This window comes from Ochotona princeps, chromosome 19 (assembly GCF_030435755.1).
Source record: "Ochotona princeps isolate mOchPri1 chromosome 19, mOchPri1.hap1, whole genome shotgun sequence".
Classification (NCBI taxonomy): Eukaryota; Metazoa; Chordata; class Mammalia; order Lagomorpha; family Ochotonidae; genus Ochotona; species Ochotona princeps.
In genome coordinates this window covers 7,845,747-7,873,255 of record NC_080850.1, presented here as the reverse complement: position 1 = coordinate 7,873,255, position 27,509 = coordinate 7,845,747, and the positions used below count along the sequence as shown (strand labels likewise).

The 27,509-nt window shown below is 43.3% G+C and overlaps 1 protein-coding gene across 2 annotated transcripts in view; it reads left to right on the top strand.

Moving 5' to 3' along the window:
* DOCK2 (dedicator of cytokinesis 2) overlaps window positions 1-27,509 on the top strand; it is a 526,535-nt gene that overhangs the window by 75,204 nt on the left and 423,822 nt on the right. For both annotated transcript variants that reach the window (XR_009247240.1, XM_058677931.1), the window contains exons 18-22: window positions 248-431; window positions 561-658; window positions 2,209-2,298; window positions 3,057-3,157; window positions 4,004-4,138. Coding sequence is in view for 1 of the 2 variants with exons in the window: in XM_058677931.1 (XP_058533914.1) it covers window positions 248-431; window positions 561-658; window positions 2,209-2,298; window positions 3,057-3,157; window positions 4,004-4,138 (608 nt within the window). In the remaining variant the exon portion in view is untranslated. The remainder of the gene's footprint in view (window positions 1-247; window positions 432-560; window positions 659-2,208; window positions 2,299-3,056; window positions 3,158-4,003; window positions 4,139-27,509) is intronic.

Here is a 27,509-nt window from a genome sequence, read left to right as displayed (position 1 = left end):
AAAATGACCTGTCTGGGAATCCCAAGATTTTTTCCCCCTTTTTGCTATTAGTTAGAGAGGTCCCCCGATTGACCAAGCCTTTTTCCATAAATGTAACTTTCCTGAACCAGCGCTGTCTCATCAGCTGAAGTCCGTTGCTTCTCTGATGACTTCCCTCACTGTTTCTGATCCTGCCCTGTAATTTGTCTCCATCGCTGTCTTGGACTTGTGGCCTTGGCTTGGAGTGGTAACCAGATGTTGTTTCCAGGGGGACAGCAAGAAGATGGAGGATGCCAGTGCTTATTTGACTCTTCCTTCTTATCGACACCATGTGGAAAATAAGACGGCCACCTTGAGTAGAAGCTCCAGCAGTGTTGGGGGGCTCTCTGTCAGCTCCCGGGATGTTTTCTCCATTTCTACGTTGGTGTGTTCCACAAAGCTCACCCAAAATGGTAAGGGAGCCGTGAGTGTGGTATGTGCTGTGTGCAACTGTAGAAACATGGATACATAAGCCCCAGGGGCCATACATAGGCAAGTTAGGGCTGTTAACATGACTTCTGCTTGCCTGGACTCTATTTCAGTGGGCCTGCTGGGTTTGCTGAAATGGCGCACGAAGCCTGAACTGCTACAGGAGAATTTAGAAAAATTGAAGATTGTAGATGGAGAAGAAGTGGTAAAGGTTAGTATGGCACTGTTTTATCTGTATTCACCCATGCACGTTGAACGTTGAATGAGAGGTGGCTCCTCCATAAGGGAAATGAACAATGGGACGTGCTGCTGTCATGAAGAGTCCTGGTTGGGAAATCCAGGAGGTGATTTGGCTCTGTGGCAGTGAATGCCACATTGCAGAAAATTATGGCTGTGCATAGTCTCTGGTATAAATCCCTACTCTCCTAATTGCCAACTATACATGACAATATTATGAATGTGACATACTTCTCAGGTTTGTTATGAGCATTCAAGAAGATAATATTCAAAAATTACTCAGCACAGTCTTTTACTCTATAATTGAACTAAAGCGTAGGAAACACAGAGTTCAATAAATAGTACTAATTATTTTTGCTGTTGTATGTTGCTATATATAGTTGTATGACCTCTTAGTACTACATGCACACTGTTGCTTGAAATGAAAAGTATTCTTGGTTCCTGCTGCTTGGAGGGCATTATGTATTAACGATGAGAAAAGACATCAGGGCTTACGTTTTAAGTGAAGCAAGCAGAAAACAATGCATGTGTCAGGTGTATCATTGCAATCACATGGTGGTGTTGAATATAAAGCATCTAAAGTACAGGTCTAATTAAAGCAACCCTCCTCTCCAGCACTATGAATTGGGACAAGTGTTTCCCAGCGGTCCTGGTGATCTTGTTTCCATCAGGAGCTTGGTACAACTAGAAACTCTGCAATTAAACATCTTTATGTGGTAGCTCTGTGTTTTGAGGGATTGTAGAAAATATTGACCCATCCCTTAGGAGGGAGGGGAATCAAGTTTTATTTAATTGCCCATACCTAGAGAAGTAGTGGTAGAATTTCCAGATCAATGCTGTAAATGTGCACTATTGACTCAACTCCTTGGTTTAGCAATGGCAGAAAATTCCCCCCAGATGCCCCTTTGATGAGGTCTGTTGCTGTTAGGCAGCTTGGAGAAGTCATCTTGGGAGACGCCATTGACTCCTTCTTTGCCTCTTAAAACAAATTTGTTATTGAAGTATAATAAACTTACAATTAAACAGGTGCAGATTGCTTCACTTAAGAGCACAACTCAATGAATTTTTACACACATACATACTCAAGTACCCGCCCAGATGAAGAATACTTTTAGCATTGTAGTAGGCCCACTTGGGGGACAATTACAATTCTGACCACTTTTACCAGAAGTGGCTTTTTTTTCTGCTGTTGAATTTCATAAAAAATAGACTAATAAAGAATATTTATTCTTTATCTAACATTTTGTTTAACATTCCTGCTTGTGAGGGCCATCGCCAAGGTTGTGTGTGGAAATAGTCTGCTCTTTTTGTGCAATATTCTTGCAGTATGACATGGGCACTGTCAGTACGCGTGCTCTAGCATTGCTGGATGACTGTGTCACGTCAGGATCTGGCTGTTGGGAATACGCTAGGCCTGGACGTCGTGAACATGGGGTGAGGTGGATGCGTGCACTCACTCTGTTGGAGTGGGCCCTCAGTGTCAGCTGCACTCTTTCTCAGATTTACCTTCTTTGTTTTACCTAGTTCCTCCAGGACACCCTGGATGCCCTCTTCAACATCATGATGGAACATTCTCAAAGCAATGAGTATGACATCCTCGTCTTTGATGCTTTGGTAAGATGGAGGGAAGGTGTTTTGCAGTGTTAGACGTTACGGAGAGGCAGAGGTACAGACAGAAAACAGGGAGAAAGAGATAGTGAAAGAAAGATTAAGCACTTTCATCTCACATATTTTCAATGGTGCATTCTCTCCACATGGTCTGCTCCTCCTTTCCCTGACACAGCTCAGGTTTTCTCCATGTCATGTCAAAATAAACATCAGAAGCATCTACATTAGGGTTACCTGTGTGACCAGTAAACTTGTGATGTGTTCACTTCTTACATCAGGAGTGTTTGTGCTTTAATAGAAGCTGCTTGGAGACATCTGTTGCTGAGTCAAATGCTTCCTGGGAAGGTCCCCTTTAGCCCCAGCCCTGTAGGAAACATGCTGCATGACAAAAAGATCCTTTGATTAAAAGATCTAGGGAAAGAGTTGCACCTTCTTTGACCCCCTTGGAGATTCCAACTGCGCATGAGTTCTCACATGCTGAACACTCTGCAAGGTTTTATAGTTGAGAAGGCAGGCTGATGGCCATGACCTGAGATTTCTCAAACTTGTTTGAGGATGAAATTCTTCTTACAACACCAAATAGCACACTTCATGAAACACATTTTTGGGAAGAAACAATTCAGAAGAAAATGATTAACTGTGTATTAGTGAGCTAGTACCTGGGCAAATAAGTTTTTGTAGAGAGTCAATTACACCATGTAAACACAGCTTCCTATCATGAGTTTGGCCTGAAAATAGTAATTTTTTTGTTGCCTCTTCTACAGATCTACATAATAGGGCTCATTGCAGACAGGAAATTTCAGCATTTCAACACTGTCCTGGAGGCTTATATTCAACAACATTTCAGTGCTACGCTGGCTTACAAGTAAGTAATTGTTCATGGGAATTTCTTGTCCAATTCTGACTTTTCCGTACTGGGCTGCACAGAGCATCCCTGATGTACAAGCATTTTTGTCACTAGCCTGTGTGAATTATATCCTTTCTGACAAAATAAAAATCACACCTGCATTATGGAGAATTCAAAAAGTATGCAAAACCTCTAGGTTAGAATGGGTACTGTATTGTGTTGGTAGTGAGTAGAATTATCCCTTCTTTTGTTTAATCAGCCATCATTTCATGAGCAGTCACTTGTGGCAAATACCAGGTCTCAAATGCTAGAGACCTGCCAAGTAGCTTGGTTTAGTTTGTGTGTAGGCAACTGAGGACTAGAGATGGGAGATGATGCTGGAAGGGTTGGTGGTGGTCAGTTTGTGAAAAAGCCCTGGAGGGAAGGCCACATAATTTAAAGGTTATGCTAACAGTAGAGAAGAAACGAGGAGAGTTTTGGAGCAAAGGAGAGAACATTTTATTATAGGCAGGAATATTACAAGAATGTTTTCTATAGGCAGAAACTGCTAAAAAAGACATTATCACCACCATGGGTCCCACTCCTAGCCTGATTGTGAATAGTTTCGCTCATCAAAAGAGATTATTTCCCTAAACTGAGTTTTACTTTTTTGGCTTTTTGATGAGCAGGAAATACGTATTCATTTCCTGTAATAAATTCAGTTTTTAAGCTGAGTTTTTTTTATGCTTGCAAGTGACTGAGTGAGTTTGTGTCTACCACCACCTTTAACCTTTGATTGAATGCTTTATAATTTTTTGAGCAAACTAATTACCATGCTGAGAGCTAGAAAGAGAAGTATCTTGAAAATATTATCTTTTAATCAAGGAAGCTGATGACAGTGCTGAAGACATACTTGGATACCTCCAGCAGAGGGGAGCAATGCGAGCCCATCCTGAGAACCCTGAAAGCTCTGGAATATGTGTTCAAGTTCATTGTTCGGTCGAGGACATTATTTTCACAGTGAGTGCTTGTTATGTAAGAGTGATTGATTAACTCTGTAATTGCTAAGGGATAAAAACGGTATTTGTGCTGTCAGAGGAATTCTTTCAAAACTTACAACCAGCTGTCCATCAAACACAACTTAAAATCCATCCTAGAGAATGATGAGTATGTAATAATTATACCCTCTAAGCTCATTTGCAGAGGAAAAAAAAGAAACCTTAGCATGTTGCATAGTTATGTTTCATCTGATGGATGTGACTTGTCATTTGAAGACCTTCTGTGTGTCGTCTAATGAACTTCCCTTGGTTTGAGATACAGAGAGCATTTCCCAGGAATCTCGATGCAAAGTGAGAGGAGCTAGGGTGGGGAGGGCAGAATTCAGGGAGCCTGATGCTTTGGCTGCTGGGTAGGTTATGTACAGCAGATGAGCTGGTGTTTGCAGTTGACCTGTGTGTTTTTGAGATCCTGACAACCAGCAAGTGAACAGATGTGTTAGAGAACCTAAAGAGATTTTGACGGCTGGTATCGCAAAGGTTATGCCTGTTAAATACTTCAGAGATGGATGCATCCAAATGCAGTCTGCAAAAGAATCATCTGTTTGTCTTGGCTGTAAGGCCAAAGTACATAGAGGGAGTGACTGTATGTGAACAGGCCAATTGTATGTGATAGAGAGTAAGAAAAACACATACTTGGAATGCATTGCCTGGATTCTTACAGTGCGAACAAGGAACACTCATCTGAAATTGACTTAGGGAGGAATGGAACTTTATTCTGTGTATTAATGAAAACTCCATGGGATGTATTGACTTCTGATATGGCTGACTTCAGATAGTCAGGATAGTCTCTATTTTGAGTTTGCTTGCTTTCTGTTGGTGACGTCTGAGCTTACTTTTTTAGAGTGGAGGACACTGGAAGCCACAGATCCCTATTCTACTAGCTGTAGCAACCCTAAGTGTCTTTGCTGTCCTTGCAAAATCCTATGCCAAATCCTGTGTCTTGTGTCCTATGCTGAGGATTTAGTGATGCAGTGTGACCAGGGGCTGCGTAGGCATCTTGATAGGTGTGGACTCTGTTGCAGGGTGGTCTTCCAAAAGGAAAGTTGAAGTCTGTAATTGCCATTTTGATTGTAACAATGGATGAGCTAGCAAAGCTTAAGATCCTTATCTATTTCTGATTTATTTGAATGAGAGAGGAGAATGAATTTTGGTTCACTCTCCAAATGCCCAGGAACCTGGAACGCAGTACAGCTTTCCCACATAGAAGGCAGGGACCCAACCACTTGAGCCGACACCTGCTGCCTCCCAGGATGCACATTAGCAGGAGGCTGGAATCACGAGTGGAGCTGGGACTTCAACCCAGGTGCTCCAAACTTGGATGTATGTGTCCCAAGCAGCATCTAAACTGCTATGCCAAACATCCTCCCTGCTTAAGTGTTGTACTCAACAAGGCATCTGAAGCTTGTAGTTGTTCAGGAGTGTTCTATAACACTCTTCGAATTTTCAGATAATGTGTATGAAGATGTGTAGCTTGAACCATGCCCCTAAACCAATGGCTTTTAGGTGATTCTGACAATGAAATGTTTTTCAGTTCCTCTAGTTTAGTCAGTTAATCTGATATTAAAGTTTGAGAAGTACTTGTCAATTAACAAAAACCCAGTAAGGGATTCCATTGAGTTTTTCTAAGAGTTGAGTTTCTTGGAGGAGTTGAAGGATTCAGATACTATCTTCCCGATTAATAGACAAGGATATCTGGTCTCTAAGAAGATTGAATCTTTTCAGCTTATCCTGTCTTCTTCCCCAGTTCTTTTTGATCTATGTTATTTATCTTTCCCCTACTTGCTCTTCCCTCCCTGCTTTTTCTCTCTCTCCCTCTTCCTTCCCTTCTTTCCTTCCTATCTGATTTCTCTTCCATTTACTGAAACAGGGTACTTTTTTCATTTGCTTTCTTCTCTGCCTGAAGGCATGTTATTGTGCAGAATCCCTAACTCTTCATTCAGGGTAAATTCTGTGCTGCTGGAGATGAAGCACCTTTGCCTTCTTATGGAGTGGAGTGATCGGTTTTCCTCTGTTGTGTCCCTAGCCTGGCCTATGAAACAGCATTGACATTTTGTCAGATGAGATATCCTGAAAGCAAACTAGGCCTGATCTTGCATATTTCTCCTGAACAGCAGTGTTCCCTAAGCTGTAAAAATGTCCTAGTAGCTCATGATAGGAGAAGGAAGGCTCCATGTGTACTGTGCATTTTAGACTCTATATTGATAACGCTTGCTTTCCAGTAAAGGCTCAAGGGCATTGGAAAGCAATCAAGGTTTTCCCTTATACTAAGGGGCATCTTATTTGGAGAACTAAACAGTAGTATGTTCAGTGCTTTTGAAGTTTGTGAGGCAGCTGGTGGGAAGTCAGAATAATGATCACTTTTGGGCTTATTGTGTCTGTTATTGTATTTGTTTCCTGTTAGTCCTTTGTTCTCTTTCCCCACGTGCATAATTGCAGCTGATCTAGCTCCCATTATTTCTTCCCTTGCCATTTTTCCCTTTGCACATGAACATTTACAAGGGCTTAGGATTTTTTTTTTCTAAAATTCAGGATGTAGTTGGGAAAAGGAGGCAAGAGAAGCTGTTGAAATGAATTAGAATTTCTGTTTCATTTGTTTTTGACGGGACAATTCATTTCCTTCCATAACCAAAGAAAGTGACTGCCTTTCTTCCCCCCTTTTTCTTTGGTGCCAGTATCTCCTCAGTCAGAGTCTGACACAAGCGTCTCTGATGGTCACATGGGCCGTAGCTACAAAGGAAGCTGTTAGAGCAGGTTACAACTTCTACCCCTGGAAGGCAGTCTTAAAAATAGGGGGAACTTTTGAACTATAGGGAATGTGTTTAAAAAAAATACTGGATGGCCATAAATCTGACCGGTATCACCTGGCTTTTGTAGAATGATTGATACTCTGGGAGGTAGGCAACACAGTGAGAAGCATTCAGAAGGAGCTGAAGTGATTATCTTTTAGGTGTTGAGCTTCTTTCAAAAGCCCCTTGCAGAGCCTACTTAATCTGGAAACTCAGACAACCAGCTGTGCTGATCTCCAAGGTTTCTGAGCTTGTGGAGTTACCTGGAGTCTGGGACAGCCTGTGCCTCTGTGGTCCATTGAGAAGCTCCCCTTCCCTCTGGGCTGGCCGCATGGACTGTGGAGATTCTGTACAAACAGCTTGGAAATTTGGAGGGGTAGCCTGAAATCTGGCCTTGCAAGAGGGCTGATGCCCATCCATCTTTGCTGCTTATAAATAGTGCTACTGCAGGCTGCAAAGCAGGAGGGTGCGTGGAACAGTGAGAGTGACACAGTGCTCACGCTGGACACAGCTCAGACCCTGGAAGCGCTGACTTTGGGAGTGACCCAGCCTCTCGGAGCCTCCTCCTGCTCCTCCACGGTGGGACTAGACCAACTGTTAGTGTTTCTGTGGTGAAAGGACAGCCTGTAGACCCAGAGTTTCATGCAGGATCTGGTGCTCATCCCGTAAGTGTAGTCAGTATATCATGTTTTTCTGAGGAGACAGCAGGGCACTTCTTCCAGAATTTCAGGTTTAATTTTATGAGAGTAAGTTCCAGTGTCCTGATTCATGTTCAAAATTTGAATTGTTCTTTATGCTATTGAAACATTGCTAGCTTTTCTGGCGTTACCAGTTCTCTTGCTTTGCGGCTGGCCATTCTGGTTTTTTCTGTTCTCATTTCCCCTAGAATGTGCTCAGACACCTGGGACCCATGCAGCTACTGTGCCTAGTTCTGTATCTCCTGTCTGCTCTACTAGTCTTCTTTTTCCTTTCCTTTTTTTTCAAAATTAATTATTTGAAAGACAGAATTGCAGAGAGGGAAAGAGAGACAGAGACATCTTCTATCCACTGGCACACTCCCCAAATGGCCAAGATGGCCAGAGCTGGGCCAGGCTAAAATCAGGGGCTAGGAACCTCCCACTCAGTGTGCAAGGGCACAAGCCCCTGGGCCAGTACCCACTGCTTGTATGAGGCCCCTAGCAGGGAGCTGCATTATAAGTATAGAGCTGGGACACAGGCCTGCACCCATGTGTGATGAAGAGTCATAGGTGGTGACTTTACCTGCTGTGCTGCAGTGCCAGATCTCACCGGTCTTTTTCTTTTTTAAAGAGTTATTTATTTTTATTGAAAAGGCAGATTTGGGCCCGGTGGTATGGCCTAGTGGCTAAAAGTCCTCTCCTTGAACGCGCCGGGATCCCATATGGGCGCCGGTTCTAATCCCGGCAGCTCCACTTCCCATTCAGCTCCCTGCTTGTGGCCTGGGAAAGCAGTTGAGGACGGCCCAAAGCTTTGGGACCCTGCACCCGCATGGGAGACCTGGAAGAGGTTCCAGGTTCCCGGCATCGGATCGGCGCGCACCGGCCCGTTGCGGCTCACTTGGGGAGTGAACCATCGGATGGAAGATCTTCCTCTCTGTCTCTCCTCCTCTCTGTATATCCGGCTTTCCAATAATAATAAATCTTAAAAAAAAAAGAAAAGGCAGATTTATGAGAAGGGGAGACAGGCAGAAAGCAGATTTGAAAATGGAAACTTTCTCCTGGGTCATACAAGTGTGGATGGCATTTGGCTGACCCAGAGGAGGGACTGTCCAGATAGAGAGCAGTTTCAGCTAAGAGGGTCAACTTTGTGGGTGCTGCTGAGAGGCCAAAACCTACATAGATTTGAGTTGCTAGTAGGTCCCATGCCACCCTCTCCAAGTGCAGTGGGAATTCAGATAAGAACGTAAGGGCTTGGAGCTGAAGTGGTCAGCAAAGGCATCTTTGCCATTATGGCACAGCTATGCAGGCATCATGTCTTTATCTTTGTGTTCAATGAAGTTGAATAAAGGAAAACAGATGTAGGGCAGGCCCATGGAGCTCATGGTCCTTGAGAAGTGTGTTTTGTATCTTGATGGGAACCACAGCATCTGGAAGTGTCCTGCTGCTCACCATCTTTCTGTGGAAGCCAGGAAGGACCGACCACCTTGAGGGAGGATGCCTGGTGCTGCTGGCTGTGCTGGAATTCATCACTTTGATATGATGAGCATCACAGAAGCCAGGTTGACACCTCTAGTAGACATCTGCAGTGTGACTCAGCTCACCTAGGACCAACTGTCATTGCCATTTTTTCCTGGTTGCATTTGGAAGCAACATTCTGGACCCACACATTTGCTGTCTGGTTCTCTCTTTGGCCTTGTTATTTTGCATCTTGTTTTATTCTGCCCTTGCTAATCTTAACTTATCTTTCCCTTTCCCCTGTAAACTTGGTGTCTTCTGTAAATAGTATATGCTAGTTCACCTCCAGGTCATGGATATTTTGGGCAGCAAATGGTTTGCATAAGCTCAGGCACTCCTAGTGTAGCTTGTAGTCACAAGAAATGTGGACCCCTCTGCCTTTTTAAACAAGAGTTTAACCTGAATATCCTTGCCATCATGATTTGTTTTCATTGTTCATGTGTAAATAAATATTAAGATGCAGTCATCTCTTTGTGTTGAGCATGGGCTACAGTGCCTGTCACGTGGCTCTTTCTGTTTCTTCCCCCATGTAATCTATCTGTGTTAGCGCTGTTTATTCCTATGTAAGCCTCTGTTTTCAGTTTTGAATATAATTTCACGTTTCGATGACAGTAATGGCTCACTAAGCTGCACAATTGTAGTTAATGGAATTATTTTATGATAACATTACCTTGGCATCAGATCAAGATGGAAGAGAAAACCACCATCAAAGGGGTATTGTCAGTTACTTCTGTTTAATTTACAATCTATTTTACGCTGCCGTACTGAGGGAAACTCACAGCTTTTCCCCCTCAGTGGTGAAGTCAATTGCCATTGTTATCATGTGAAATTGTGTCTATGCACCAATTTTTCAATAATCTCCTTTCTCTTTGTCGATGCAATTATTGGTAAGCATTTCTCTTTTTAAAAAGATGTATTTATTTTTGTTGGAAAGGCAGATACATAGAGAGAAGGAGATACAGAGAAAGATCTTCCATCCACTGGTTCACACTCCCCACGTGGCTGCAATGGCTGGAGATAGCCAATCCGAAGCCAGGAGCCAGGAGCTTCTTCCAGGTCTCCTATGTGGGTGCAGGGTTCCAAGGTTTTGGGCCATCTACTACTGCTTTCCCAGGCCACAGGCAGGGAGCTGGATGGGAAGTGGAGCACTCAGGACACAAACTGGTGCTCATATGGGATCCCTGTGCGTGCAAGGTGAGGATTTAGCCTGCTCCTGGTAAACATTTCTTGAGCACGTGCTCTTTGCTAGGGATTTGACAGGGGCTCTGAAATGTGGAAGTCAGACTAACTTGAGTAGCAGAAAGAGAGTGAGCAAGAAATACAGGTAAACCAGCAAGTAAATCACAGTTTACAGGGGAAAGAAATTGTCAGAAGAGTCCTGTAGCTATGGAAGCCTGCAGCGGTTCTTAGCTCTGGGAGCAGACAGGTTTGAATTATGTGCTCTACTTGATGAGCAGCAATAATTCTCAGAGGAAGCAATGTTTTACTGAGATTGAAAAGAATTTAAGAAACCACCTACTGGAAACAAAGAGAACCCTGAATTCCAAGTACAACAAATGGAATAGCACTTCCTATAACCTCACCACTCTTAGATACCATGTGTGAAGCCCCTTTCCTGTATGTGGCTCTGCATCGTCTTCCTCTGTCCTTATTGAATACTCACAGCCACCTGTGATGTGCAGGTGCTACTATGTTCATCGTACAACAGAGGAAAGGGATGCTTAAGAAGGTCCAGAGCGTGAATCCAGGTCACACAGCTGGGTGCTGGCAAGCAAGGATCCAACAATCCAACCCTGGTTTATTATACCATGTATTCCCAGACATGAACAGCATGCATGCATGAAGTGCGTGGCTGCGGGTGAAATTGTGTCTGGAGAAGTGAGCCGAAGCCAGGCTGTGGAACACCTCGAATGCCAGAGCAGGCATGTTGAGTTCACCCTCTTTGCTGAAGGTTTTAGAGCAACTTGAGAGTCCCGCTCTAAATTTTGTTTGTCTAAGAACAGTTTGGAAACTTGCTTTGGGCAGTGGGGAACCACTGAACATCAAAAGCAGGGGTTTGCATGATTAGGTTAACGTTTTGCAAAGATGCTGATAAGGAAAAGTTCTTAGACAAAAAGTACTATGGGAGACGGAGAGGCTGTAGGTGCAAGAACAGTGGTGAAACTGCTGCAGTAACTTGAACAGGCAGACTTGGTTGGGGGGCTGTCACCATGGGTCTGGTGGAGAGGGAGGAAAAACTTGGGGTTTATAGGTGTCAGATTTCTAGAATTGAATATGGGAATGGAGTTAAGGACAGGCCATGTCAGCTGATCTGACAGTGAACTTTTTGGTCCATTCCACCATATATTGCAGAATCAAAATACATAATGGATAGAGGGAAAGCTGGGTTTTATATGGTATGTGATTTGATACACATAATCTTTTGTGGTGTTTACTGGCATAGTCAAGTGGAAATGTGTGGTGGAAGTTAGATACACATTTGGAGTTCAGCAGAGTGAAGAATAGATGAAAGGTTTTAGTAGAAATTGATCTAAAGGGTTGTTTGAAGCCATTGCACAAGGTGAGTGATGCTGTACAATTTAGGATTGAATCCCAAAAATTAACCCACTGAAGAAATGGACAAAGGAAGTGAAAGTTAGATTAGGGACATTGGACAAAAAATAAGAAGGATTCACATTTCAGAAGTCAAGGAAGGAAGCATTTTAAGTTGGGAGTGCAAGCAATATTGGTTACCCCACAGGGAGGTCAACGGACTGAAGGCTGGTGGGAGGCGTGTGTATTGCAATTAAGAAGTCATTGATAAATTAATGAACTCTTTCTCATAGTTTAGCATCTATCTGTATTAGTTCATTTCCTGTTTTTATGACAACATACCTAAGGGTAGGCATCTTTCTAAAGAAAAGGCATTATGGAGGTTCAAGGGTATGACACCAGCACCAACTTGGCTCTCCAAAAAGATGATGGCAGAAGGCATGGAGACAGTAAGAGGAGAGGCTGAGCTGTGGCCAGGTGTGTCCTTTTGTAACAACCCTCTTGTGAGCAGAAACTCGGGGTCGCAGGCGAGTGACCTTAACCCCTTTAAGGGATAGCAGTTCCATTGGCTGAAGACCTTTCCCTGGGACCCATCTCTCATAGCCACACCACTTTTCTGCATTGCCTCACAGAGTATCATGCCTCCTAACACATGCACCTTTGGGGGCCTGGTCAAAACCTCTCCTGATGTCGGGTCTGGAGGCTTTTGGAGTCAACAGAAGGCTCAGGGTTTGAAGTGCAATTGATTTTTTTCTCATCGACATGTGAATAACCTATATCTGTTTGTCCAGAGTGTAATCCTGGCTGGCCTCCCCCTTGTCCATCCTTCAGGAGCTAGATAAGCACTTGTATTAAGACTGGTCTTTGCTCATTTCCATGGCTTACTTTTGCAAAACAAGACGATTTGTGCTCTAGACAGTTAGGGAAAAGGCTGTAGAGGACATAAGTTGTTCATTCTTCAGAAGCGGTAGACAATTTTCTTGTCTTGTTAACTCCTTCTTAAAAGTCAAGGAGCAGGCTTGCTGGCAGGATTCTTGTCTGAGCACAAAAACATCTGTTTCTGTCCAGTGCTGAAGCTTCCAGTACCTCAGAGAATGACTTTGGTGGGAGAGCCATTTACTGAATAAATATGTAGATTTAGGAAATGTGTTTGCAAAGCACTTGTAAGTAAATATGAACATGCTGGGTAGGATGGATTTAGTTTGCCAGAGGGGTGAAATTCACCAAGCTAACAAGATTGTCAGGGATGGCGAACAGAATTAGGGTGACGAGACACACTTTACGATCCACTTCAGATGCACTTGAGGCATGCATTACTCTGAAGTGGGTTGGATTCTTTCACAGGAAATAACATGTTGTGCAGGTTATCTTGCTGTTTATTGTGTCTTTTGGGGAGAGTCATGGAAAATTGCTGAGACCCTAGTTATGAGGCACATCCGATTACTCACTGGTCCTCCTTGTCTCGGGTGGGGACTAACTCAAGGTTGCAGTCAGGATTCTGGAGAAGCCCTGACAGCTGAGGCGCCGAGCAGCGGTGCATGGTTGGAGGGAGGGGAAGATGGGGAAGAGCTGTGTGGCTGAACACCTTGAGCAAGGGGTCTGTAAAAATGGGTGGTGCTTGACTGTCAGGGATTGTTCTAAGTGCATTGTGAAGTCCTCCCAGGCGAGGTCTCCTGCTACGGGGCGTGGGTTTCTGTTACGGGATGCATGTGTCTCCTAACCCTCCTCAGCCTCTTTAGCTGTTTTATGTATAATACACCTGCCATAGCTCTCTATCCCTTAATTGAGTTGGGAAGGTAGACAGATCTTGTGTCTCACCCAGTCGCTGAGCCAACCCTAAGGTTCCTCTTGGCCTCTCTCAGCTCGGCTAAGCTCTATTGTTTCACAATTATAATGCTTGCTATTTTGGAAAGTTGTTTGTTTTAGTCACCGTAAGTTAAGGTTGCAGTTTGGAGCTAATTTTATTACTTTTTTTTCAAGTTACATAATCCCACCTCAATTATCTGTTAATGTGTGGACCTAAAGACAAAGTAGCAGATGCTGTCCAAATCATTTGATGGCATCATGAAGCAGAGGTACAGTCTTCTGTAGGATGCAGTGTTTTCTTTTTTCAATTTTTTTTTGTTTCAAATATGAGAGGCAGAGAAACAGAAGACAGAACTCCCATCTGCTGGCTCCTTAAATGGCTGCAACAGCTGGAGCCAAAGCCAGTAGTTAAGAACTAGCTAGAATTCCAGTTCCGTGCTAGACAGAGATGGTAAAGCAGTCTGTGCTTTGGGCTTTTATTGGAGATGCTTTTTATCAGCTTATGGAAGCCCCAGTTATTAGGAATCCGATAATGGTGTTCATTGTGAAGACGTCATAGGTTTTATTGTGATGACTAACCATCACGCCACCTCTACCATAACCAGCTGTGCATTCTCCCTGCCACCCGACATTTCCCTTTTCTTCTTTGGGATCCTTTAAAAGTTTCTTATTCACTTTTTCCCCTTCACTAGTTTGAAACTACATTTTATATTCAAACATTTTATATTCATTTCTATCAGGGGCTACATAGATATTTTGTCATATGTTACATAGCATGATAACATCTGAAATTAATGTCTTTAGCATTCTCCTGAATAACAGATTTTTTTAAAAAAAAGATTTATTTGTTTTTATTGGAAAGTCAGATATACAGAGAGAATGAGAGAGAATCATCCACTGGTTCACTACCCCAGCGGCTGCAAAGCTGGAGCTCAGCCGATCCGAAACCAGGAGCCAGGAGCCAGAAGCCAGGAGCCAGGAGCTTCTTCCAGGTCTCCCGCGCAGGCACAGGATCCCAAGGCTTTGGGCCGTCCTCAACTGCTTTCCCAGGCCACAGGCAGGGAGCTAAATGGGAAGCAGGGTTGCCGGGATTAGAACCAGCGCCCATACGGGGTCCTTGTGCATGCAAGGCAAGGACTTCAGCTGTTGGCTACTGCGCCAGGCTGATAATAGAGATTTTTAGAAGGTTCTGTTGTTTCTCTCTTAATTATTATTATGCTATCAGTATGCAGTATTTTAATTTTACTTTAAAAGATAACACAACAAATTAGATCATCATTGTTTTATAGTTAGTACTTGTTTATGTTTCTACCAATAAAATTCATCAAAATACTGTGTTGTACACTTAAAATGGCTAAGATTTCAGATTTATGTCACATATTTTTAAATCATGATACATGTTATTTAAGTTCATCTACATTTGTTTTCCTTCTTGAAATTCTTGAAATATGTCTTTTAGAATTAACTTTAGTAAACTCTATTGGTAAAACCTCTCACATTTCCTAAGTGATTTTATTCAGAAACTTGAAAGTAAATTTTCCTAGTTACAAGCCCTTAGCTTTTTTACTTCCTTTTCAGTTTTCCCTTCCTTTTTAAAAATTTCTCTCTGTCTCTCTCTCAACTGTTATATACTATTATATATTAACCTTTGCTTTTACTATTGTTTGTTGATAGCCGATCTGTTTTTCTTCTCTTTAGCAGCCTTACGATTATCTCTGGCAAAATTAGTTCTCTTGGATCTGGAGTTTTATGCATTTATTACTAATCCCAATAAGATTTGTATTCTTACCTTTTTCAATATTTTCAGTTTTCTTATCTGTTTTATTTCCTCTCTCAAATGTCAACCAGTGTATGTTAGACTCCATTCTATGCTCTTTATATCTTAACCTTTTTCATGTTTCCTATCTTTTTTTACTTTTTTTGGATTTATTTTAACTTCTTTGAACTTTTTTTTGTAGCTCACCAATTTCTCTTTTCAGCTATTATCTGATATACTTGGGCAGATTTCCTTGTTACTTGCTTGTTTTGAATTTTTTAAACAAAATACTTATTTAATTGAAGGGTGGAGTGACACAGAGAGAGGAAGATACAGCAACAGAAATACTTTTCACACCCCGGATGGCCACAATGGTGGTGGCTCATTGGTCCAAAGCCAGGAGCCTGGAACTCCATCCGAGTCTCCCACATCAGCGGCAGAGGCAATTTTCTGCTGCTTTCTGAGGAACCTTGGCAGGGAGTTGCAGTAGAAGCAGAGTGGAGAGCACTGTCATTGGAGCTCTGACGGGGGAGCCCAGTGTCACTTGAGACAGCTTACCCAGCTGCAGAGCAATGGCAGCTCCATTTTTGTCTTTAAATGTGTGTCACAGTTGCTGTTGTTGACTTTCAATCTATTCTTATAAACTGCTGAGTAGCACAGTGATGGATATGTAGCAGGTGCATACCAAATTCTTTGTTGGTTGCGTAGCTGATCTTGAAGAAATCTTAAGGCCACGTGCTTGAACTAGTTAGAGATTTCCCTTCTCCTGGACATGGCAGACCTTGGTGTTTTGTCTGTTTCAAAGTTTTCATCCTCATTCTTCATGGGTAGCTTCCCAGGATAATTTGGTGGTTTTCTTTATTTGGTCTCAGATCAGGCACTCACAGCCGGTCATAAAGGTCTAGTACCCAAGATTCAAAAGTGGATTTTAAAGCTCACCTGTTTGGGTCAGGGTTCTTCTTATTTTATTAGTATTTCCTGTGTTTTATGTGATGTAGTGTAAGTGAGAGCCACCACTGTTGTAAGTGTGAGGGCATGGCTTCTTGTAAACCCTAGAAGTTGACAGGAGATCTCTTCAGGATGCTGTCTGGCTTCTGCTTCTTGGTGTCTGGAACCACCACTTTGGCTATCTTGCTCCTGCTGGACCCTCCCCAGCGACCCACACTCTGGAAGGCATCCACAGGATACTTTGTGCTTAGTCCCCAATGGTCTCAGGACTTGAGAATCTGAAGGTGGCAAGCAGCTTTCTAATATATGCGTTTTTCTTACTTTTGGGGGGTTTGCTCTTAAAGACTATAGCTTCTGAAGGGCTTTTAACTCAGCATTTATTCTGCCTGACATGCAACAACACCAGGTCATATACTATTCCCTGCCTGTTAGGCTATAAGGTTTGGTTCCTTTTTGTTGGCACCTGAATTAATCAGCAAGTTACTGTTTCAGAATGATCTGAAATATTTGTCTACTGGTAAGGGTTTGGTTTACATTAGCAATCAGGTATTTGTCCAACACATAATTATTGAATAGTCTTGATGGTAGGTACTGAATGTAGGAAAATGAATTAGATGGGCTCAAGATCAGTGTTTATGGAATTTTCAGTCTGATGGGTGAAGAGTCATCCAGCAGCTAACTGCAGGGTCACCTTGGAGGTGCCCACAGAGCATGCAGTCAGGAGACCCACGTCTTATCACAGGGTCTGGTGGACTTTTCAAATGAAGCCTTTTAATGTGTGACCCGAATGAATAGCAGCAGTTAACAGGTGGGTATAATAGGTGAAAATGCAGTGGGAGGAAGTTCTCTGAGATTAGCTAGAACTTGATCCAGTTGAAAAACAGAAAGGCTAGGGTGACTGAAAGTTGGTGATCAGAGGACAAAGAAGCTGGAGACTAGATAGCAGTCTAGATCCATATTTTGACATACGGATATTATCCTGGGGGAGAGTGGGAAGCCATTAAACAATTTTAAGCAGAAAAAGGCTACCATCATTTTTCTTGTTAAGATTTATTTATTTATTTTAAAAGATTTATTTATTTTCATTACAAAGTCAGATATACAGAGAGGAAAACAGACAGAGAGGAAGATCTTCCGTCCAATGATTCACTCCCCAAGTGACCACAATGGCCGGTGCTGTGACAATCCGAAGCCGGGAAGCAGGAACATCTTCCGGGTCTCCCACACGGGTGCAGGGTCCCAAGGAATTGGGCCATCCTCGACTGCTTTCCTAGGCCACATGCAGGGAGCTGGATGGGAAGTGGAGCTGCTGGGACTAGAACTGGCGCCCATATGGGATCCCGGTGCGTTCAAGGCGAGGACTTTAACTGCTAGGCCATGCCACCGGGCCCAAGATTTATTTATTTTTATTGGAAAGACAGATTTACAGAGAGAAGAAGAGACAGAGAGAAAGATTTTCGATCTGCTGGTTTACTCCCTAAGCTGATCCAAAGTCAAGAGCCAGGAGTTTCTTCCGGACCTCCCACGTGGGTGCAGACTCTCAAGGACTTGAGCTGTCCTCACAGCTTTCCCAGAACACAAGTAGGGTGCTGGATGGGAAATAGAGTAGCTGGCACACGAACCAGTGTCCATATGGGATCGTGGCACTTGGAGTCGGAGGATTAGCTAGTTGAGCTATCATACCTGGCCACATGTCGGAGACCCATGCAGTTGAGGGATTCAGACTTGGTGGACATTGGTGCTGTTGGAGAGTTAAGTTTTGGGAGTTAGAGTTAATGGGCCTTGAGGACTGAATGATGTCTGCATTCTTCATTACCTTCCCTATCAGGCCCCAGGACTCTGTTGTGGGAAACTGTGGAGCCACATGCTAGGCCTGGCCACCCTGGAGAGTGAGCGATCTTGGTTTTGCACAATCCACATGGTTCCAACAATAGAAGCCAGATGAGAACCCTGTGAGCAGACCTCCACGGTAACATGTGAAGTACGAGCCAGAGTGGATGACCTGCTCTAGGTCATAGCCTGTGTTCATGTGTCCAGAATGCAGTGGGGCCGATCCTGGCCGTTGCTCGCTCTGTTATGTTGGCAGCCTGACCCTCAGCCATGGTATATAGGCAAGGTTCTTGATAATGCCTCCCCCCCCCGGGTGAATTTAAGCTCAATATTTCTATGTCCCAAATTTCAAAGCAATGATTTCTGCAGCATGAGTATTTTTTTAAAAACTGGTACCATTAGTAAGGCAAATGTTAAAGATTCTGTTTAACTGCACACACCAAAATGTCAGGGCTCCCTGTGGAATGCAGTAGGAAGCCCTGGGGTCAGTTATCCTTCTCAGGAGCCAAGGACCCAAAAGAGAAAGTTTGAACGCTTTTGACATGACTACAGTTTAATGTAAGAATAACTTGACATTTCTGAGGCAGTTGTCTTTCTACCAGCAGCCTATGCCAGAAACCACGAGGCAGGTGAACATTCAGCAGCTATATGCTGTAGCTGTAGAGGGAAACTGCCTCTAGTTCTGCGAGCTTGAGTTAGGTGCTCTGGATTTAGGGATTGGTGCTGCTGTAGACAGCACTGGGGGGTAAGACACATGTCTTTCAACCAAAAAATAAAAAAGCTCTCTGTTTTTAACATTAAGTGTACCCCTGATTAAAGATGAGACTGTAATATTCAATTACTTAATGGGATTGTTGGAACATATAATCGTTGTTCCAAGATGTTGCTAACTTATCAATTTAATGTGTAGATATCCAGGTTTGACTGGTTGAATCTGTGTGAGTATTATCACTCTGCACCAAATTTTTGTGACACTTAAGAATCTTGTAGGAAATACATATTTTTTTTTAATTTTTAAAATTTTTATTGGAAAGTCAGATAGAGAGGAGGAGAGACAGAGAGGAGGATCTTCCATCTGCTGATTCACTCCCCAAGTGGCTGCAGGATCCGGAGCTGCACCGATCCAAAGCCTAGAGCCAGGAGCTTCTTTCAGACTCCCTGCATGGATGCAGGGTCCTAAGGCTTTGGGCGGTCCTCCACTGCTTCCCAGGCCGCAAGCAGGGAGCTGGATGGGAAGTGGGACTCCTGGGATTAGAGCTAGCACCGATATGGGAACCCTAGTGTGTGCAAGGTGAGGACTTTAGCTGCTAGGCTACTATGCCGGGCCCTGTAGGAAATAATTTTTTAAAATTAAAAAAGTCAAAACCTAACTTCTTAGTACCCAAACATTTAGACTGACTCCAGAAGGAAGGATGCCACTGAATGTGACTTTGCGTCCAAGTGGATGGTGCAATCTTTACTTTTGTTCTGTGTGTGCTAGAAGCACAGAAGAGAGGATGTTTGTATTGTTTTGGGAGTATTCAATTTCTAATTATATTGGAGGAAAAAAAAACCCCTCCTGACTGCCATTTTTCATGTTAATGGAGAAATTTACTTAAGTGCAGAATTATGCAGTTTAGTAGTTCTTGCCAAATTACATAAAGTCTGCAGCTCCTCTCGGTAGAATGAAGGATGGCACGGGCCACGCGTCAGACTCTATTCATAACTTAGGAGTTCTTTTCAAGGCCTTTTGCCTGCATCTTATTACCTACTTACTAGTAATTTATTACACAGGGTTGCCATAATTTAAATGAAAAGCGAATGCTTTGGATGGGCTGTTTTTCTTTCACTCTTTCCATATTGTTAACTTCTAGTATTTTTATTTAGGCTGTTTACACTTCCACCTGAGGTTGTTTTTCTCCAGTGGTCATATTAATTTTTATGTGTTCATTCTAGACATTTTTCAAAATAGGATCCACCCGTGCTGAGAATCCTTCTTCCTTCTCATGCACAAATCATTCCACCCTGGGGCTATTTACAGGAAGGTGGCTCTTTAGTGACACTTCCTTGCAGTTTGCCAGAAGGGCTGATCACTCCTTAAATGCCACACTCTGGAAAAGTAACAGCTCAAGTAGAAATAATTTTGTCATTTAAAAAAGGAGGAGCTGGCCTGAGCCCTGCCTATAGACTGCGTTGTGATATACTATTCCAGAAAGCTTGCAATGGACTTCTCTGTGGTCTTCGTTACACTTCTCACATATTAGGATTTATTCTTCTTGACTGTCTCTTTATATTTCAGTGTTGTTACCACTGTTGGGCAAGACAGTTAACTCTGCTTTTGTTGTATTAGAATGCCATGACTTCGGGTCCATAGACCTTGGTGGTAGGGAAAAAGGTGGAAATTGTGATAGTGACCATATAGGAAAGAGAGAGAATCATAACAAGGACCCTGTGTTTCCTAAGCAGTTTTCTTGTATATTGTGTTGACTTAAATGTACCTGCTGAGTTCACTGAAGGGTTTTGTTCTATAAGGAGAGTCAATAAACACAAGGATTATTTTCAGTGAGACTTAACCACTGTTTTAGTTGAAAAGAAATATTCAGAATTGGAAGGCCAGAGGATTTAAGTTGCTTTTGCTTTCTATATTCTGCTAAAATGTTTTTGCCTGCTGTAGTCCGCTTGCGGTGGAGAATAGTGAATAGCTGAACAGACATTTTACGATTAGGGAGGGGAGTAAGGAAGTCTAAACATGACCTGCGAGCCTGAGAGATAAGGGGCTCCTGCACCTGTATCCTGATGAAGTCATGGGAAGGGTCTCAGGACAGTCATGGGAAGGGTCTCAGGACAGTCATGAGAAGGGTCTCAGGAAATATAGCCCAGGAACCTGAGAGATAAGGGGCTCTTGCAGCTACATCCTGATAAAGTCATGAGAGGGGTCTCAGGACAAATATGAGAAAGATCTTAGAATGGGCATCTCAAGAATTATGGCCTGGGAGCGGAAAGCCCCTAACTGTGTGACTCCCCCCTCCCTGCTTGTGACATAGCCTTTAAAAAGAATGTAATTAAAGGACTCGGGGTCGGTGTGCTCAGGCTCCTGCGTGAGGAACTGGCCCCGGCCCCAGCGCACTGGTAATCAAATAAAGCCTCTTGCTTTTGCATCAAGCCTCGTCTTCGGTGGTCATTGGGGGAAACACACTCTCTTGAGACAGACGGTAAGGTTTTCCCTTTTGGGGTGCCTTACATAGTCACAATTATCTTTGTTCCCAGGTGGAGTGACAGAAAGAGAAAGGAGAGGTGGTAGGGAGGAGAGAAAGAATACTTGATTTCTTGGCTCTTGTCTGAAAGTATTGGGAGTTTTCCAGTGTAATCAGTGTTCTGAAACCAGGATGGCCTTAGTAGTTCTGTTTGTAAAGTTGCTAATTTATGCCTGTTGTAATAAATTATTAGTGCAGAGTTGGTAACACAAGCCAAGTCACTTCAGATTTAGAGTTGGAGCCAGCCTGTCAGCTTTCCTCCAAGGGTTCAGTGATACCATCCCCATGGCAAATAAAACTTGCCCACCTTCCTGTTTGCACCAGCTCCTGCCAGTCGGCTATTAATTGTCCTCTGTGCCCTAGAGGAGAACTGCCTTGAGCTTAAAGCGGTGAAATCTAAGGCCAGGTACTTCTGGGCTCCAATTCTGGCTCAATCATTTGTGAATTGTGTGACTTTTAGCATATTCTGCAGTGGAGCTAAACCTCCTTGTTCTAATTCATGGTGATAGCACCACCGCCACAGATTTCTATATGGATCAAAAAGAAACATGCTTGCAGAGCAGTTAGCACAGCGCCTAGTGGATAGCAAGTGCTTAATAAGTAGCCTGCAGTGGTAGCAGAAGCAGTGGCCATTATAGTAGCAAAGGTAATAATGACACAGGCTACGTACTGAAAATGACCCTAAGGCCATCTCTGAGAGTTTACTTGGGTGACTTGATGGATTTTTGTATTCCCAAGACATTTTGGAAGACCCACCATGAGTATGTTGTAGTTCATTTATTCAGTGATTTATCATTTGTTAGTCCGATTGTTTCTCACTCACTTTTGATGTTGCAGGCCTATTGCTAGACATGGGGAGATTATGACAGACAGGTTTGATCTCTGCTGCGGAGCTTGCTCTGATGGAGAAGAGAGACAAATAAGTGATGATCAAGAGTGAGATATTATGACAGGAATGTCCCAGCAGCTGTGACAGTCGGAATTAATGGTGTGTGCAGTGTGTATCACTCATCTAAGAATGCTGACTAGATAAGTGCCATACCTTCTATTGTGTTCCTTAAGAATCCAATATCATATTTGAGCCACAAAGGCTTCAGCTCGCGTGGCGAGGTAACAAAATAGTGTGGTGATTGATGGTGTGAGTACCATTGCTCAGTTCTACATAAGATCATTTAAAATAGGTTTTTCATTTCTAAAAGCTTTCAGTCAATCTGGTCTCATTCCCAGGCTCTTGTGAAATGAGTCAGGTGCCTGTTTTGCCAAGAGTAGATTTAGGACAAGATATGGTGATGGTGAAGTGAGGGAGACAAGGGGGTATTGGGGCCCAGGACTAAGTTTTCAGTGTCTTTCTGGACTGCTGGCGAGGAAGACCAGAGGTGGGGAGGGCGTATTGTGCTTGGTGGTGGCATGGGAGGGGTGAGTACTGAGGGCAGAGAGGTGTCACTGGTGACAAAGGTGGGCCAGGGTCCATCAGAGCCCCATCCCATTCCAGGCTTCAGCTCCCCTTGCTCATGCTTCTTTAAAAGTTTTTTTTTCTTTCTCATATGCAAATGCAGACGATAATAGCTGCTGTCAAATGAGCTAATCTGAGAGAAGAGCTTAGCACTGTGCCTGACCCTTAAGGAAGTGCTCAGTCATGATATTAAGCTTTTATGATTCCATTTTCCCCACCACATGGTAATAATAAATGCTTTCCCTGTCCACTTGCCTCACAAATTCTTTTATTCATGTTCATCTCGGTGGCATACGGTAAGCACTCAGTTAAGGAAAAGTGATCTTTTCCACCTTACGATTCAGGAAAGATCCAGAAGAAAAATCATGGCTGATGTCCTAATAACTAACATTTACTAAGTGTTGGCCATAAACAAGAGGCTGAGACACTGCACTAATTGCCTCACATTCAGTATTTGAATTTTAGAATAACCGTGTGGGGCTAAATACCATCATTACTAACAAGAAACCTGAACCTTAGAAAGATTAAATAAGCCAACCAAGGTCACCCAAATAATGAATGAGAAAGCAGAGAGTGGAACCCGTATCATACGACTCAAACTTCTGTATTGTAAGAGGCAGGGGAGCCTGTGGAGTACAACTTGGAGGAGCTGGAATTAGCCATGATGTAGGAAATAAAATGAGGATGAGTGTGCCAAGAAAACCTGCACCCCGGAAGGCGAAGTGAGTCTCTCACTTGCAGCCTTCCTGTTCCCCTGGGCTGCTGGCTTGAGGTTGGCATCTCAGTTTCAGGCGGATGCTTTGTGTACCTGCATGGAAGAGGTGGCACAAAGTATTGTACACACCATATGGGGCTCCATTTGCATTTAGGGAGTGCTCAGCTGTGCACAGTGTCTCCTTAATGAGTCACATGCAAACCAAACATGGCTATATTTATCCAAGCCCTGGGAGCTGGTGTCTGGCTATGGTCGGACTCACATGCCCTAGAAGAGTCACTTGCAGGTTGTTCCAGTTTTCCTTGTGATCCAGGGCCTTAGGGCCCTTCAATAATTTGTTCCCTGGCAGAATCAGCTGGTTTGTGAAGTACTTTTCTAGTTGTTCTAGGCCAGAAGAAAAAAATTTCCTCCTGAAATTCTTCACTTAGACCAAGCGCTAAAAAAGGACTGGAATCGGCTGTGCCCTTGACTTCAAGGCCACACCACAGACACTCGAGACGTTATGTTTCCTTTCCTTCTTGTGCTTTTCAAAGGAGGCCTCATAATGTTTAATTGCTCATCTATCAGCAGGTTATTTCTTCCGTATAGTCTAAAACTCTTATGTATTTTTTTCCCCCAGTAGTCCTTCATTGCTCAAAATATTCCTTTTACTTCTTTACATTTGGATCAGAAGGTTCACCGAAGTGATCGCTTTGGTGGTCAGAAATAACTAATAATAACAGATAGCAGGGGCAGGTGTTTTCGCATCCTGATTCGGATGCTACTTGGGAGGTCCCTATCTCCTATCCCTGAGCCAAGCTTTTGAGTCCCAGCACAGCATCTGATTGCAGCTTTCGGTTAATGAGCACAGTAGGGTGGCAGCAGGTGCCAGCTGAGGGATTTGTCTTTCCGTGACTTACAGGGGAGATCTGGACTGAGTGCCAGCCTCTTTGTTTCTACCTGGCCCACCCCTGGGTGTTTTGGGCATTTAGGCATTTGGGCAAAGGTATCTCTGCCTATTTCTGAGGGTGTCTTAAATAAAAATAAAGCTGATAATTCAATGTTTGAAAATGATAAAAAAGGATTAGCAATATTTACTTAACACTGAAGGATAGCTAAAATATTAAGTACTTAAATGGCATTAGCTTCTTTCATCAGTTGGAAATAACCCTTTACATGAACACTCCACCTTTTATCAATAAGGAAAATAACATTCTAGAAAAGTAATTTGAGCCCACAAAAACTGTATGAGGCGTCTGGCTTAATAGAAAGCCCTTTGCTCTCAGTAGCTTCTTTTGTATTAAATTCTTCTTTTTTTCTTTTCTAATGACTCTTCTTGGCAGTCCGAGCCAGTCCCTGATTTAAAAGGCAATGGAATATTTTCCCTGTTTCTGTCTGGATTTCTGTGTTTTCCTTTATGACACCTGGACGGGTGCAGCATGCATTTCCATCCCTGGACTCCAGTATGTTACATAGGTTTTTGACTTGTGACATGGATAACAAGCAACAGATTGGTCTCCCATTGAGGCAGAAGCCCTTGATCTTGGCCTGATGTGATTTGTGTCACCTGCCTTCGCCTGTTAGAAAATGGAAGGAGAAGAATGCCGAGTTCTGGGCTGGGCTGCAGCATTGTACAGTCTGTGTGACTTAAGAGCGAATCTCACCTTTCTTGCTGGTAGAAATTAAGTTCAGATTCCAACACAGTTTACATTTGAGTGGAGAGGCTTGGGTTGCTTTAACAGTATAAAGGTCTCTTTTCTTTCCCACCTCAGTCAAATAATATTGAAAAGATGATGAAGTCAAGCTGCTTTCCCACTGTGACCCTCAGTTTCTTCGTCTATAGAAGACAGCGTGGATTAGGTCTTCATTTCAAATCTAAATCTCAGCTGCTAAAGAAAAAAGCATGCTCTACTCTGTGCAGTTCTGGCTAAGACAGTATTGCAAGGAAACCAACCAGGGCTAGTCTAGGCCAGGAAGGGCATTTGTTGTAAGGATATTTATGCAGCTCATGAAATTTAAGAAGACTTAAACAAGCAGACACAGAGAGATATAGAGGAGGAGAGCCTCAAGGATCACGTCAGCATTCAGGAACATTCTCCCTGGAGTGCTTGCCATTAAGAAGACTCCCAAAAGAGCTCTTATATATATTTCTCTGTTAAAAATGACAAATTCCAGGAAAAGAAGGAATTGCCACAGGGCCATTTAGCTATATGGCCTCAGCTGGTGCTGAGTAGGCCAATAACAAAAAAATATGACTGGAGGCCACTTTTCTGGGTTGGGTAGGTGGTGCCTGTGATCAGAACACCCTCCCCATATACACATTCAAATGAGGAGACCTAAGGAGCCCATATGTATATAAATGTGTGGGCAGCCGAGTCTGAGTATTGGGTATGGATGGGAGAGAATGGGCAGCATGGATACATGAGCTCTTGGAAAAGTTCATGAAACACGACTATTATGAGATCACTATGCCTATATTTCAGATCTCTTTTGCACAAAAAGAAGCTTCCTTTTGTTTGGAAAGCAGAGAGAGAGAGAAAGGGAGAGAGAAATTGAGAGAGAGAGAGAGAGAGATCACCTCCACTGGATCACTGCAAATACTCAGAACAGACAGAGCTGGGTCAGAGCAGGGAACTCAGCTGAGATTCCCCATGTGAATGGAAAAGGAATAACTGCGCGAACCACCACCTGCTGCCTCCCAGGGTGTGCATTAGCAGGAAGCTGGAATCAGGAGTGAGCGTGGACAGGAACCCAGGCACTTCACTAGGGATTCCAACCAGGGCCTTGACTGCTAGGCCACACATCAGTTTCATAAATGTGTCTGTAAAATGTATTTTCCCAAGCTCTTTTTTGTAATTGCCTATTCCTGCTTTAGAACAGTAACCTCTTTTGTGACCTGGTGCATTAAACATTTTCAGGCAACAGAGAGCGGGTAGGGGAATAAGAAAAGAATTTCTGGGCTAAGAGCTTGAGGAAGGGCCACTTGTTAGTTAGAGCCAGTGACCACTGAGAACAAAGCAAAATGAACAGCACCATCTCACCTCATAGGGAAAACTACTGCTGTGTCAAGATCCTGTCTTCTCAAGTATAAAATGTGACTCTGGTCCTGTCTTTTCCATTGTGATGAAATTTGAGCAAGTTTCGACATCTTGAGCTTTTTCTGTTTTCTAAGTGGGGATAATAACAATAACTATATTGTTAGTACTGCAGTTAGTGTGCTCTGCTTATGCCTTCATGTGTCCTTCAGCACAGAACCATGAGAGTCTACGTTTTGCAGATGAGAAATTAAAATGTGTAGAAATCAGAGAGGCCCTGGAATACAGAGTGAGAGGAGTTGCAAACAGATGGAGATGATGAATTCCAGGTTCTTATCCTGGCCTTACTATTTCCTGGTATGGTGCCCTAAGATAGCTCAAGTTTCATTAATCTGTAAAATGGGCACTACCTCCTGATGTGATGAGAGAGTGTGGCATGCGATATATATATCCAGACAGTACCTGGGCAAGGAAATGGTATGCTGTGTTTGCCATTATTAATTAGTAGCACAGTGTGTGCAAGGTGGCACCTATGCGGAATAAGCCAGCTTACAGGGGTTGTCTGCCTGCCTACCCCTCTCTTTGATTCTGTCTGCTTCTCAAATAAGTAGTTAATTAAAAAAGTATATTTTAATAGTCAAGATTTGAATCCCGAGCTGACTAACTGTACAGTCTGCTTCCTCCAGCAGGTGTCTCTGTACTAGCTGATAAAAGATTTTCAGAAAAGAGTCATATCATGGAGGCGGAATAGAGGGTGATGGGGACAGAGAGAGGGACAAAATAAAGGAATCTGGGGCTGGGGTTGTGGCATAGTAGGTCATATAAAAGGCAGATTTTCAGGAGAGAAAGAGAGGCAGAGATCTTCCTTCTGCTAGTTCACTCCCCAAATGGCTGCAATTGCTAGAGCAGAGCCGGTCCAAAGCCGGGAGCCAGGAGCCAGGAGCTTCTTTTAGGTTTCCCACATGGGTGCAGTGGAACAATGTCTTGGGCCATCTTTTGCTGCTTCCTCAGGCACGTTGTAAGGGGGCGCTAAATTGGAAGTGTAGCATCCAGGACTTGAACTAGCAC